The sequence below is a fragment of the Tympanuchus pallidicinctus genome, unplaced genomic scaffold, assembly GCF_026119805.1.
Source record: "Tympanuchus pallidicinctus isolate F22 unplaced genomic scaffold, pur_lepc_1.0 scaffold22, whole genome shotgun sequence".
NCBI classification, from domain to species: domain Eukaryota; kingdom Metazoa; phylum Chordata; class Aves; order Galliformes; family Phasianidae; genus Tympanuchus; species Tympanuchus pallidicinctus.
The window spans coordinates 12,963,378-12,977,757 of record NW_026294739.1 but is presented as its reverse complement, the minus strand read 5'-3'; the positions used below and the strand labels follow the sequence as shown (position 1 = coordinate 12,977,757).

General features: G+C 48.3%; 1 protein-coding gene across 3 annotated transcripts in view; it reads left to right on the top strand.

Annotated features, from left to right (window-relative positions):
- The first annotated feature begins 7,858 nt into the window (after window positions 1-7,858).
- CCDC50 (coiled-coil domain containing 50) overlaps window positions 7,859-14,380 on the top strand; it is a 39,508-nt gene continuing 32,986 nt past the window's right edge. The window contains exon 1 of one of the 3 annotated variants that reach the window (XM_052685787.1): window positions 7,859-8,048. In XM_052685787.1, coding sequence (XP_052541747.1) covers window positions 8,000-8,048 — 49 coding nt within the window. In that variant the 5' untranslated portion in view covers window positions 7,859-7,999. Of the gene's footprint in view, window positions 8,049-8,242; window positions 8,280-14,380 lie in introns of those variants that run through there. The other 2 variants (XM_052685789.1, XM_052685788.1) reach the window with 2 other exon arrangements.

Below are 14,380 nucleotides of genomic sequence, written 5' to 3'. Positions count from 1 at the left end.
TCCCATTTTTTCTTCTACAGAGACAAGTAAAACCATCCTGTTTTTCCTCTCAGTCTTGTGAACCAACACTGTATCTTCAAGTACTACTCTTCTTTCTTCATAAAGTTCTCTTTGCACCGAAGGATGCCCAACTCCTACAGGGAGCACATTTCCAGACACAGCTCTCCCTAAGCTATCCATGGCAAACTGGTTGGCGGTGGGCAGCCCCCAAGAAGCAGAGGCCATAACCTGGTGAGGTCCATCTTGCATGGGAGTGCAAGGTGGGCTGTGGTAGTTCTGACTCAAAACCATATTCTTAAGGAAAGTTAAGTGTCATTTTGCTTGATACTAAATGGTGTCCACATTTCTACCAGTCTGTTGAGACTGGCTGTGACATTGATTTTGCCTTGATATACTGATGGATTTCTCCATCACACCTAAGCCTTTGCAGAATCCACATATCTCTGGCTGGTTTTTTTCCTACTTTCCTACATCACTGTTTATTGACAGGATCTTTCAGGAAGTTGGAGTTGGAAGAGCTCTGGGATTTTCTCTTTCACTGTAGAGAAAATTCAGTTCTGGGTCATTGCAACTGTTCAGATCCCAAAGCAACTTGCAAATGCAGTGTGCCAGTCCTTCCAAGAGAGTGCTGTGGGGAAAGTAGTGGACTGTCATTCTCCATTTACACAATAAGAGGGGTGAGAGGTGGATGAGTGGGTAGAAAGATGCCTGACAGCCACTGCCAGACACTAGTGATGTTTTGCATTTGTTGCAGTTGTGGGAGTATTGACTTGAGGCATTAGGTTTAATTAACACTCTCACCTAGTTAATATCTTTGCTTTTAGCCCATTTGTCTGAGTACTGAAAGTATTATTCCATGTAATTGTTCTTATATATTTTATTCCCAGTAGAAAAACAACACAGCCTCCATATTCTCTCAATTACTTCACTCAGCAGTAACATCTACTACATCCACTGAGCATGTGTCTACAGCTGAAACACTTCAACAGCCCAAAGATGGGAGCTCTGTCCCTAACTTCCATTTACCTGAATCTCTTCATATAGAAGCTTCTCTTTACAGAAAGCTATGCAATTGTCAGGTAATTTAATACACCCAATTTGGAAAACTGACCAAAGCAACCAGCCCAGAGGATAGAGATGGAAAGACCTTGCCCAAGCAGATTGGATGCTGATAAGCTCAGCTGTACCAGCTCTGTATGCTAGAGATGAGGCATTAATAGACTTTAGTGGGCTTGATTAGCACAAGCTGTGGCCTTCACCTGCCCTTTCTTCCCACAGGCTGAGGAACTCTGTTTTCCTGGGTGAGAAATGCTGGTTAGTTATATCCTTGGCCATGGCTTCTATTGATCTGGTTGTTGAACTAGAAGCTGAATTTCTAGCTTAACCTCAGACCTGTTCTGTCAGTATGGATGTGTTTGTTGCTCACTGGGTTGTGTTTGAACCTCGTTGTCATCACTGGGTCTGATTCTGACTGGTGGATTGAATTCTAGCTTGACCTTGAACCTTCCTCACCCCCACAGTCTTCCTTAGTGATCCAGGCTCTTGGTTGATCTGAATGCTTCCTCACCCACTGTTTTCCTCAATACACTGAGCCTTCTGCTGTGCACATTCTTTTCTCTGCTATGCAGGTCAGCCTGACTTGGAGCAGCCTTCAGGTATTCTGTATGAAATTCCAATTTCTGTAAAGTCACTTTCAGCTTTGTTGCTAACTTTAATTGGTCTCTCTGGAACAGATGGAGTCTCCAAATAGCCTAGTTTAACCCCAAAGCAGTAATATGTCTTATTTCAGAGTAATTGTCAGACAATAGGAGGTTTGAGCAGGTTTCTTGGGCTGCTTGCAAGATGCAGGAGGCAGCGTAGAGCTACTGAAAGCAGGAGAACTTGAACCTTGCTTGGAGTGGCATGTTTCCAGGACACTTTGTGTGCTGCACATTTGGCATTTGAACAGGGGGACGATTTCTTGTCTTTTCCAGCACTTCTTGAGAGCATATGAAAACTTCACGTGCACTGTGTATTTCAGGTAAGCCTCAGCAGCATTCATTTGCTGTGGTCTTTCTGTCTCTGCTTAAGCTTTGTTTGCTTGGTCGCAAGGCAACCAGCCTGCTGTGGCAGGACCCAGGAGAAAAGAGCCCTTACTTAAGGTTGGGAGGAAGGGTGTATTAACTGTCCTGCAGTCTGTGCACCAAGAAGGGGACTTGGCTGAAACCACGTGCTATCAGCTGGTGGAGATGGGATTTTTTTTTTTATCCTGCCCCATATGTAGGAGGAGACTTGTCTGACTGCTTCCTTGCTTAGAGTGTTTCTAAGGCTATGACAGGCATGGGAAAGAGGAGGGGACAAACTGTAGAGAGGAAAGCAGGCAGGATGCTAAAGAGACCATGAAAAGCAGGGAGGAGCTAGGAGCCTTTCAGCATGAGGAGGGAGAGCTGCTCTCTCAGCAGGGGTGAGGTGAGTTTTGTACACAGTTTCAGAAAGGCAGGAGTCACTTTGCTCCCCATCCCAAGCAGTGGCTCACAGAACCCTATTCCCTCTGACCACAAAACAATTTTCCTCCTTGGTAGTCCAGTCCCTGCTGTCCTGTAGCATCTGTTCTTCCCTGCACAACCACTGTAGGCCTGACAGCATTGGCGTGTCTTCTCTGTGTTCCAATTCTGTCTGTCCTTCTGTCTCTCCAGCTGTGTTTCACCTGGTAGGAATTGAAGTACAAAGCACTGAAAACTACCCTGTCCTCTGTGTCCTTCACATATTTGTTCTCTGAATTCTCCTCTGCCTATGTCATTTCTACCCTGGAGTGAGCCAGAAAACAAAACCTGCTCTGGTCCTGTTATATAAAGCACCACTGGAAGGCGCTCGGCTATTCTGCTGTGGACTGATGCAAAGTCCCCAACAGAACAGCACAGCTTCACTGCAGAAAGGAATTAAAATAATGTGCAGCTCCCTGAGAGGAGGGAGTACATAACGGGGAGGGAGATGTAGTAATAAAATGAGATTCTCTGTTCCTCAGGGGACTGTTAAAACCAGTCAATATTTATGAAGCTTTTAGTCTGACTCATGCAATTTGTTCCCCCTTCTACGTGCCTGTCTTTGGGACTCAGCTGTTGCTTGGCCTGTTACTGCCATAAAATTAGATGCTGTAGTTTGTCTCCTTGCGTAGTGAAGGAGGAGGGAAAGGTCCCAAGCAGGGCGTAAAATGGCTTCACTTGTCACCTCCCTGCAGCCAGCAGAGGGAGGGTACAGATGGAAGCATCATTAGCTCTTATCAGGTGGGAATCACACTAAAGAGAAGCAGCACCTCGTGGTTAAGGCAGAGAAGAATACAGAGTGCAGCTGGGCTTCCTGCCTGTCTGGCTTTCACATCCATTCAGATGATGATTTGGCTTCTTAGAGGACAAGCTAGCTCCAAAGTGTTCTCCTGGAGTGAGGGGTGAAAAAGCAGTGCAGGAATGCAAAAACATGGGAGAAAAGCAGGGAATGGGGGAATCGTGCCATTTGCACCTATGCTTCTTAATCCTGAGCTGGAATACCTTCTCCAAACCAGATCCCTCCTGACAGGTGGTTATTTGGCTGAGCCAGGACAGCATGCTGAAGTAGCATGATTTGGGATGACCTGGTTATACCACCAGATTTACCCTAATCTTGATCCTTCTCTGATCTGATCTACCTTCTGCAGGCCATCCTGGATGATGTATGAGCAGTGCCTCAGAACTCAGCAAGGACACAGAGTGCCAAGTGAATGATGCTGTGGGGTGCTTTTACAAGAATAGTATTACCCTAAAGAAGCTAGTCATCCTTGGCCACAGGAGGAAGATTTAGAGTGGTTTGGAGCAGGAGCTGGTTTTCTAGGGCTTAGTCCCCTCTGTCAGCTATGGGATACTAGAGAACAGCCACTTGTGGGTGCGGTAACTGAGATGACAAATCAGTACATGGCAACCCTGGGGAAACCACCCAGGTAGCTGTGCTGCAGGTTCTGTGTCTCTGCAGAGCAAGCGTATCCCGAGTTGTCCTCAGAAAGCCCTGGCGCATTCTGGGCAGCTGTTTGTGAGGCACTGTGTCCTCTAGAACATACTGCAGCCACCAAACAGCAAACTCACAGACTGCTGTAGGGACTGACGTGGGCTTGGCAGCTCCTGGTGTGACTGAGGAGGAATGAATTGCCTCTGATCATCTATCTCATCACAGGTGCTGGGCTGAGGATGCTGAATCCTACCTGTATCAAGGACTTTTGCAAGGATCCTTTCTTGTGGCCAAAAATTGCTGTATGGGAATGAGTGCTCGTTCGTGTTTCTGAATTTTGCACATTACTTTCTACTTCAATCAGCAATTGTCAGTGAGTCTAAATTGAATGCAGCTTCTACATGTATTTCTTTGGGCATTGTGGCCATAAACAAAGCTGGGTGGTTTCAAACCTGTCTGCCAGCAGTACCAACTTTCATGCTGTCATTCCTTTTTCTCCCTCTCCCTCCTCTCAGTTCACATCATTTGGCCTTCTGACTTAATAAGAACTACTAGCTGTTCTTTGGGAAATGTTATTGATATGAGTTACCCCGGAAAGTCTGAGATGGTAAATATATCTGGTTTATTTTGAGGAAATTTGCATAGGTGACCATAGCTCTTGCATTTCTGAGAGCATGTCTTCCTACCTCGCTTGTCATCTTTATGTAGGGCTGCTGAGACTGCAGTAGCTCCTGCACATGCAAAATCTGTTTTGTTGAGTACATATCAATGCTTTCTGGATGTAAACTTGTGTATATAAAATCAAGGCTTGAAGTAAGAGATTTGAGGATGCATGTGTCCCTTGCATCTTGACCTTGGGAATCAAGGCTGGCAGAAGTGATAACACCAGATTACCTTTTTTTTTTTTTAACCAGCAAAGGATGAGGAAAGTGAAAATCAAAAGGTGATTTCTAGCAGTTGTTCAGAGGAGAATATAGCAAGCTTGGTGCCATGTGAGACTTTCACTGATTTCAGCCCCCACCAAAGTCCTTCCAGCACCATTGCTGAAATGTCACCCAGTAGTGACTGAGTAGCTGATGGCAGGCACAGGGGCTTCCCCACAATGTCCCACTCTTATTAAGCTGCTTATGTCTCCCTTGTGTGGGCTTGCAGGCAGCTCCCTGCAGAGCATGAAGTAAAAAATAAATATCTGTTCTGGGTGAAAAGTGGTCAATGTGCCAGCTTTGTATTACTTCTCACTTTCTTTGGTGAAGAAGAATTTTGGAAGGTATTTGGTCTCTCTTGCTGATGTGAAACTTGACAGTTCCATGGGGAAGAGAGGGAAGGGAGGGCAGAACTATTACCCTTACAGACATGTTTGTAAATTTGTGGGCACAGATGCAGAGCTAATTTGCACACTGCAGTTTCCTGGGCAGCCTGGACAAACATCCGAGCTGTGCACGTCACTGAGCTGTGTGCAGCACTGTATCTGACTTCCCATTGTATGCCTTCTCTCTCCAACTACAAAACCAACAAAAGCCTTCCCAATGCCCAACCATTTTCCTGCTGCTTCTATGACATTGCATGTAACCACAAGTTTAATTTAATTTGTTCATCTTTTGCAATGCCCAAATTCATCTCCTCTGCATGTTTTATTTTATTATACTTTAATCCTTGCATGCTCCTGCTCTCCTTGTCCTTCAGGGAGCCCTAAGTCCCACAGGCACCATTCTGCTACCGACAGAAATTGCACACCTGCTTCTTGCTGCTCCTTGCCAAGTGCTGCAATGCTTGCTTCCTCTCATTGGCCCCTTTTGGCATAGGAATTCAAACCTCTCCTAATGTGTGCCCTTGGTTGTTTGGAAAAGCAGGAAGGTTAATGACTGGAGTGCTCAGAGGAGGAAAGACATCATTTCATGCTCTGGCTTATGTAGGAGGGAATGTGATCACCTGTCACCACTGACCCATGAGTTTTTGACACAGGTTTGTGTGACACTTGATTACTGTGAGATGCATAGAACTGGTTTTCCATCCCTTTGCATTGAGCAATGATGGATGCATTCCTGCCTGCGGGATCATTATCTTCTGCCTACCCCCAGAGCAGCCTCATCAGTTGGAGTTTGCCATGCAGTCATTAGTGGAGCTCTAACAAAGGCTGCTCTGAAAGTGAGCATCTTGATGAGGCCCAATTTATTTCACAGTTATTATCCTGCTGTCCTGAGATGACATCATGGCACTAGGAGGGGTGCCTGGTTTATTTAAGAAGAAGGCACAGAGCTGTTTCTTGGCCTGCAGGAGGAATGGAGCAGCACAAGGAACTCCTGGTGCTCTTAAATAAAAGAACTAGTTATTTTTTCCCCAGCTTTATTGAGATTAATTGACCCACTGAAACACACCTTCAAGCTGGATGCTGTAAAGTTTGCAGTGGAAAACCTGCTGTCAGCCCAGCAGAACAGAGCTTCCATGCTTTCTGCCTGGAGGCAGAGGCTTTCAGACACAGGGGGAGCTGGGAGTTGTTCTTTGGGACCACAAGATGTGATGTGACTGTGCTGCAGTGTCAGCATTGCATCAGTCATACATCTCCTGGATCCTGCTTCATTTTCTCTCATTTCCAAGCCCCCCAGTCACTCTCATGTTTCCATTGGTCTTTGAAGCCTCCTGTGGCCTTCAAGTGATTCCTGCCATCTTCCACCTTCAGAGATTTCTTCAGAATATCTCGACATCAAGCTAAGATGAGAGGAGTTCAGTGTCACAAATGCAAGGAAAGAGCTGTGCCTGGTGTGCAGGACCCTGCCCTTGGGAACTTAGCAGGTGAATGCTGCTCACTGGATTTGCTCCTCCCCAGGAGCATCAGTGAGTCTGGCAAGGGTAAACACATCTGCATGATTAACAGAGCTGGAGGAAGGCACGAGGAGCCACATAATTTGCGTAGGAGAAACCTGAGCAGAGAGAGCTCAGGAATTTTGACTAATTGGTGCGGCTGGTTTGGGCCTCAGCCAGATAAGAGGATACAAATTCATTAGGGAAGACTGGAGCAAAGAGCTGTGTGCATGAGGGAGAGCTCAGGAACATTGAAACACTGAACTGGGAGATGATGTTTCTAAATGTGGAGTCAGAAGGCTGCTCTCTTGCATCAAATCATAGGACATCACAAGTTGGAAGGGCCCTTCAGACCCTTCCCCACCTTTATATCCTTTGCTTAGATGCTCATATGTGTGCCCACTTATGTCCAACAGCAGATGCTTGCACAGAGGTTAAAAACTGGGCTGGTAATGAGTGAAGGATGTTCTTCTGGCTGGTCCTTGTGTGCACATGCTGCAAGGGTTAATGGCCTTGCAAGGTGCTGCTTTAGGGACTGAGAAATAAATGAGAGTAGGAGGGGAAAAAAAAAAAAACAACCATCATCAACAACAAAAGCAAAAAGAAATCTAAAAAGAAAGAAAAGAGAAAATAAGAAAAAATATACAAGGGAAAAATGTTAAGAAAAATAAAGTAAAAGGGGAAAATAAGAGAAAAGGGGTTAAAAGTGAAAATGAGGGAAAACTAGGGAAAGAGGGGGAAAATAAGTGAAAAGGGAAGAAAATAGGGGAAGTAAGGGAAAATGAGAAAAATAGGGAAGAGGGAGATAAGAGAAAATGGGGAAGATAAGGTAAAATAATAGAAAATAAAGGGGAAAAGAAGGAAACAAGGGAACAAAACAGGGAAATCGGGAAAAAGGGGGAGAAATGTGGATAATAGGGAGAAGTAAAGGAGAATAACGGAAAAGGAGGGAAAATCAGGGAAAACGGCCGGGGGGTTGGGGGGGGAAGGGAGAGGGAGATTGAAAGCAGAGAGGAAAGAAAAAGGGGAAAACAAAGACCAATCGGCGCGGCCGAACCCAAAGGGCAGCGGCCCGGAGCCGCCCGGCGCACAGCCCCGCCCCTCCCGCCGCTTTCTGTCCCCTCCGCCGCGCCGTACGGCCGCTCGCTCCGGATCCCTCCGCGGTAACTTCGCGCTGTGCGGCGGGGCGCGGGCGGCTCTGCCCTCAGCGTGGGGCCTGCCCGCCCCGCACGGCGGCTGTAGCAGCATGGCCGAGATCGGTATCGACCAGTCCAAGCTGCCCGGCGTCAAGGAAGGTACGGGCGCTGGGATGCGGGGAGCGGTGCCCGGAGCCGCGATGGGGATGAGGATGGGTGTGCGGGGCTCTGCCGCAATCCCGTTTTGTACTTTGCCCCGCACGTCCCTGCGGCTCGCGGGAGCCGGGGTGGAACGTGAAATTGTGGCGACCGGTTTTAGCGTTGCCCGTCCTCAGTGCCTGCCTGCGCGTGCTTGCTCGAGAAAATGAATGCCGTTAACCCTTGCAGCGGGTCGGTTCGGTGGGATGACAGCCTTGCGAGGGCAGCCTGCACGTGGTTGGGCTGGCTCGGTTGCGCTCAGCGGGCTCCGGGTGAACCTGCGCTTGCGGTGAGAGGCGCTGCGCCTCCGGGGGACCCCGGTTCGAGGCTGCTGTCCGCCCCACCCCGTTGGATGGGAGCGATGCCCCGAGCAGCTCCGACCTGCACGGCCGCCGAGGCCCGAGTTGCTTTCTGGTGAGCCTCGGGCCCATTCCGAGTTCTCAGTTCAGTGATATCATTTGTTTTTGTTGTGCGGAGTGTTGAAACCGAGGTATGGCCTGGTTTAGGTCTATTCATGCTCAGTGAATGCCAGCCAAGGGAAGAAATGCATCACCTTCCGTGCCTGGGGAAATATTTGTTCTTCTGATACAGAAATCACTGTTGATTCTTCTGTCGGGAAAAAAAAAAAAAAGAAAAAAAACAACCACAAAACGTTCCCTTTCTCCATTTTGGGCAAAGGTCAGCTCAGTCGTTCATTAACAGCATGGTTCCATGCTTTGTTGTGGTGTGAGGACTTTGTTCAGCTCCCTTTGGGGGGCTGTGTGGGTCCTTTCCCAGTGCTTCCCTTGGGACAGCCATGTGACGGTGCCATCCGGCTCTTCTCTTGTGGTCTTAAAGCTGTTTTACAGCCTGGTTGCTGCTGTGCAGTGCAGTGAAAATCCACCAGCTGCGGCCTGGTGCTTCCTTCTTGTGGTTACTTTCTTTCTTTCTTTCTTTCATTTTCAAAGCCACCTGTATTAGCTGAAGGCTTGTTGTAGATGGGGCTTTGCTGGTGAAAGCTAGTTCATCCAGTCCGCTTTATTTGGTTTACTAGTATAACATATACCCTTAAAGCACTCATTTCCAGCATCAGCCAGACCTTGTGCAGCAGCCTGGTGTTATAACCTCTTTCCAGGCATGCCAAGTGCCTGCTCTGACCACTGTGGTTAGCAAAGCTCTTGTAAGGCGTTTGCTGAAGGCTTTGGTGGTGGCTGCAATATGTGGATTGAGTGTCTCTGCTCTCCTCTCCAGTGTCTATGATGTTCTCTTTTCACAGAGTGGCTTTGGATCTGTGTGTACTCGTCTGACCCTCCCTGGGGCATTGCTCAGCTGTCTGCACACAGATCTCTTACACTGGAGGTCTAATCTGTGAGTCTTTCAGGGACAAAAGAATCCTGGAAATATTATTTTAATTGGTTACTTGCAAAGCAAGCAACAAGCTGGCTTGAGCTCTGTTTGCACGTGTCTTTCATCTCTTGAGATCTGATGCATTACTAGAAGTGAGAATTGGCAGCCATCCTTCCCTGCAGAGATGAGAGCTGGGGCTGCGGAGCTCAGTGCTGCCCTGAGCCCTCCCAGAGGAAGAGGGGTCTGGGAGAGAGAAGGGGAGACCCAGCACCCTGGTCCTGTAGTGCACAGCTCTTCAGAATGGTGGAGAATTGCAGTGGATGAAGTTCTCATTTAGTACTATTTTTAATAGCATTAAGAAGAAAAAGAAGGGCAGTGTGTCTGCACCTGTCAGTAGAATCTATGCAGCCACGGTGCTGTCATTTAGGCTCCATTCTACTTATTTTACTTGCACCCTGAGAGCGCAGCAACAATGCTCACTCTGACTTCTGCTCTTCCTTAAGCATTTGCTTTGACTTCCTGGAGCTCCTGATTCATAAGTAAAGTGCTTCTGGTTGTTTCCCAAATGTGGTAGTAAAAGATGCGATGCTGCTTTGGGTGAGGAGGAAGGGTTTGGAGCTTTATTTTTCCCCTTGTTGGGGCAGCCCCAGGGGCAGGCAGCCTGTCTGTTTTTTTTTTTTTTTTTGCCTTATCACAAATGGAATAAGCTTGTGGTAAGCATCCATCTTCCTCTCAGCCACAGCACCTTCCCTCTGACCTCTGCAGCTTAACCTGACCTCTGTGGCACTGCTGCAGGGTGAACCTTGTAATGCCAGACAGACAGTGTCCCCAGCAGCAGACTGCCTGATCTTATCAGCTTACCATTTCGGTGTCTGTGTGCTCTGCAGTAGGGCACTGCAAGGAGGAAACTTGATGTCTATCAGAACCCCCAGCGGGCTCAATGTTTTGAAGAGGTTCTGTGGGGGTGGGTTCCATGCTGGGGTTTTTCCAGGGGGGTGGTGGTGGGGGCTGTGCTCGTGTAGAAGGGTTGGATTCCAGCTGGATTAGTGTAATGGGGGCAACTCTTGAGAGCAGCTGCTGATCAGCCAGGTCACCCTGCAGCCACCTGCACTGTGCCCCTTGGCTCCAGATGGTGTTTTTTTCATGAAGCATCATGTGCTGTGTCACAGTTTTCTGCTTGGTGACTTCCTCTGAGAAGCACTCTGAAAAATGCAGGCAAGCTGGATGGCTTGGGGGCAGCAAGGGCAAGGGCTGACGGGACATGAAAATGGGATTTTCTTTCTAGGTCATTGGTTCATGTCCAGCTCTTCTGAGTAATAGGAGGTCTGTTTTTCCAGCGTTCAGAAATTCAGTAGCTGGTGCTCATTTTGCTTCTGGTTAAATCTGGGTGAAAGTTTTATTGTTCATTCAGCTGTCTTGGGTCTGCAGCACTTGGCAGAGGAGGTGGGCAGGATTAGCATTTTGTGCTTGTGGCTCTGAGCAGGCAGGTCTGCCTCCTGCCATCCCTGCCATCCTGTGCATTGCCCTCTGTGAGCTGCCATGAACAAAAAAAAAAAAAAGGAAAAAGCAGCCTTTGGCAGCCAGGAGCTTCCAGACTTGCACTCATGCCTTCTGCACGCATATGTTTTCTTAGCTACTGATGAGCAGAGAAGTGCTGGAGCTGGGATAAAGGAGGAATGGTCTGTTTTACCCATTGGCACTCTTGGAGGTGGCAGTGAGGGAGGAGGCTCTCCCCCATTGGCAGTACAAGACAGTGCCACTGCTGCTGTCTGAGCAGTGACTTGCAGACAGCCTTGTGTTTACTGTGACTGTGGGCCTCTGCTTCATCTTTAATTTCCCATCAGAAAGCTCGTGCGTGTCAGGACGTGGAGACAGCAGCTGTAAAGACCAGGGTGGGCCAGTAGTGCCCACGCTGGGGCCACACAAGGAAGCCCTGCCTGGGGAAGCGTGTCTCAGGGCTGTATGAAATGCCTCTGCTTTGCTGCAATAAGTCTTGTTTTCCTTTTTGCTCAGAGCCTTGTTTTCCTTCTTGCAGTTCACATCAGTGTGACGATTTGTGGGACAAAGTGACATGTTCCCTCCCTGCTTCCTCGTCCCTGTCCCAGCATGTGTGCAGCTGGCTGCCTTCCACATACTTGCTGCTGCTCCTCTGCTTAGCGCTGGTTGCAAGGCCAAAAGACTGCGGAAAGATGACTGGGGAGTTGCTAAAACTGCCTTAAAACTTCAGAAATTTAGGGCTGCTGGGCACTTCCACCCAGGAAGGCAGGGCAGCCCTGTATCCTTACAGAGCTGGTGGTAAGCCAGCCACATAGAAGCATATTGATGCTTTTTTAAAATAAAAGCCTTTGCACCATCTCTTGGTACATAAAAAAGACCCCACCCCACTCACTATAGGTTAGCCCTGTAAGCCATGGCACACTGCTGCTAGGAGAGCAGAGCACCTGTGCCTTTGGTGAGTGCTGTTCAGGACAGAAAGTGGCAGTGGTTAGCAGGTGTGTTCTTCTCTTTTCAGAGGAAGTTTAAAAAACTGTGCACAGAGTTTGTGTATGCATGTCTGTGTGGTTCTTCCTTCTCCCACATGTTCTCGTGAATCAGGCTGTGGCTGGGGGAAAAGAAGAAGTGCTATGTGGGCTAATTATGTGATGTTCAGTTAGCGATGGCAAAGGGGCAAATACTTGAAGGCACTGTGAAATGAGTGCTATGAGTGCACGTTGCTTTGGCCACTTATAACCAGACAGGACAGGAGGCTGCAGTGTGCCCCAGCAGCACTACCACATCACTGGGGTGAAGCAGTAGAGGATGGCAAGGAAAGACCTGGGAGCTTTCCAAGCCATCAGGGTGTTGGCTGTTTTTGTGGCACGTGGAGCTGCTGTTCACAGCGCTCTGCTCTCCTGCAGGCGTTGCAGCCGGCGCCAGGTTTCCGAAGGAAGTTGTGTTGGGAAGAGGCTGGGCTCTGCTGGGGTTATTTGCAGCGCCTGAGGGCCCTGTGTTCCCACTGCCTGGTGCTGCCAGGAGGGATGGGCAGCCCTGCCTCAGCCCTGCCTGCCTTCTTCAGATACCTTTTGCTTTGGGTCCTGATTTTTAGTTGTCTGTTTTTTTTAGTCCCTAAGCTGGTGTGTATATTGTATCGTATAGAGGAGATTGACTTCCGTCCCCCTCTCCCCCTGCAAAGGAAAAGACTTACTTCTTGCTGTCCTTAAGCTAATTTTGAGTTCTTGGAACATGACCACAAAGCAGCTTGTTTCAGGTTTGCACTGTGATCCTCATCTCTCTGCCCATCTGGCTCCAGAGGCTGGGACTGTATTCTTACCATCTTATCCTGCTGGTTTTGATCTTAGCTGCTCTAAGGGCAGGGTTCCAACTCGGGGCTCTGACAGGAAGGGAGACGTGCGTTCTCAGTACTGTAGCTCTGCTGACTTGTGGCTCTTCTGGAGATAGCTGTGAAGGTCTGACTGATCTGAAGCCAGCTTTGGTACTTTGTGTTCTTCAGAGCTGACTAATGAACTTGGAGAACTTATGTGTGGGAAGTGAGGGGGGGAGAGCGCCCAAAAGGGGCTGGTGAATGGGGAAGTAAATAAATGAAAAATAATAAAAAGCAGTTGAAAATGAGGCAGAGCGTCCTTTGCTGTTGTCCTTCCTATGAAGGAAGGCTGTCCTCAGAAAGCAGATCACAGAGCAGCTCATCCCGAGCACTGGCAGTGGCTGGGCAGACGGCAGACAGGAGTGCTCCTTCCTAGGAAGAAGGGAGCTGATAGGAATCTGCAGGAGTCAGTTGGAAGTCATGCTGCAGTCAGCTCTGACACCTTCTGCTTGGAACATAGCAGTTGGCTGGAGTGAGCCTGAGGGACTGCCCTGAGGCCTGTCCTGCTGGAGCTTTGCTTCTTGCATATCTGATGTAATGAATAAAACCTGATTTGTCTGTGCATGTGTGCTGATGCTGCCATCGGTCTGGCTGTGGCTCTGGATTAGTACAAGCTTTGGAGCAGTCTCTGGTTTGGCTGCAGTCATCTGGGCACTGGAAAGAAAGTGATACTTCTCTTGCTCCTCCAAATGACTGCAAGCTCACTGGGGTGTGAAACCACACTGAGGGGTTTTAAGAGGAACTGGAACTCTTCTTGGTACTTGGCACCTTCTGTGAGAGCATCAGCTTTTAGCAGTCAGCCTTGCATGGAGTCCTCAAAGTGATGCATGAACTTGTACTGGAAAGGTGCTGAGAGCCTGGTCCTGGCCCCCTGCTCTCTTGCATTCTGCTGCATTATCTTTTAGGATTATGCTGGAGGAGAAGCTTGGGAGAGCTGACACTGAATTATCTTGGCTCCATCTCTGTGGAGCTGCTCTGTGAGTTTATTCATGACTGCCTGAAACGGAGGGTTTAAAATGTGGATGAAGCATCCTAGGGTGCTGTGGCTCCTGGGAGCTGTTTCAACCCATGGGGTGCAACCTGCCAGCCCTCCCCAGAGAAACTGCTGAACTGAGTGAGGGGTTTCAGCTTGTGCTGAGCAAAGAACAGAAGTTTTACCTATCTGGGAAATCAGTGTGTCCTTTCAACAATTGGGTAGTATAAAATTGTTTAAAATGCTGTAGTGAAAGCTACTTACCAGATCAAAGTAAAATAGGATGATTGCTGCTGAGATGACAGTGGGGGCAGGGAGTGTAAATAGCGCAGATCCCTTGAGATGTGAGCTCCATGCCTGAGCAGTTTGCTGAGTGGGTGGCTGTTTTGAGTTGCGCGTGAAAGGAGACTTTTTTTGTTCCCTTACACCGGTTTAAATGAGTGGTGTTGGACTTAAAACTAAAACTGCCATGACATCCTGTCTGCAGAAAAACGCACAACGAAAACCTCCAAAAAAGGACAGCATCGTATGATCCATAGGACACCACTCAGGGCATTCGTTACTTACAGCTTGTGGAGACATCTGTGAGCCAGGGAGTGTGGTCTCCTGGTAAAGGTAACTCCTCTCTCCTTT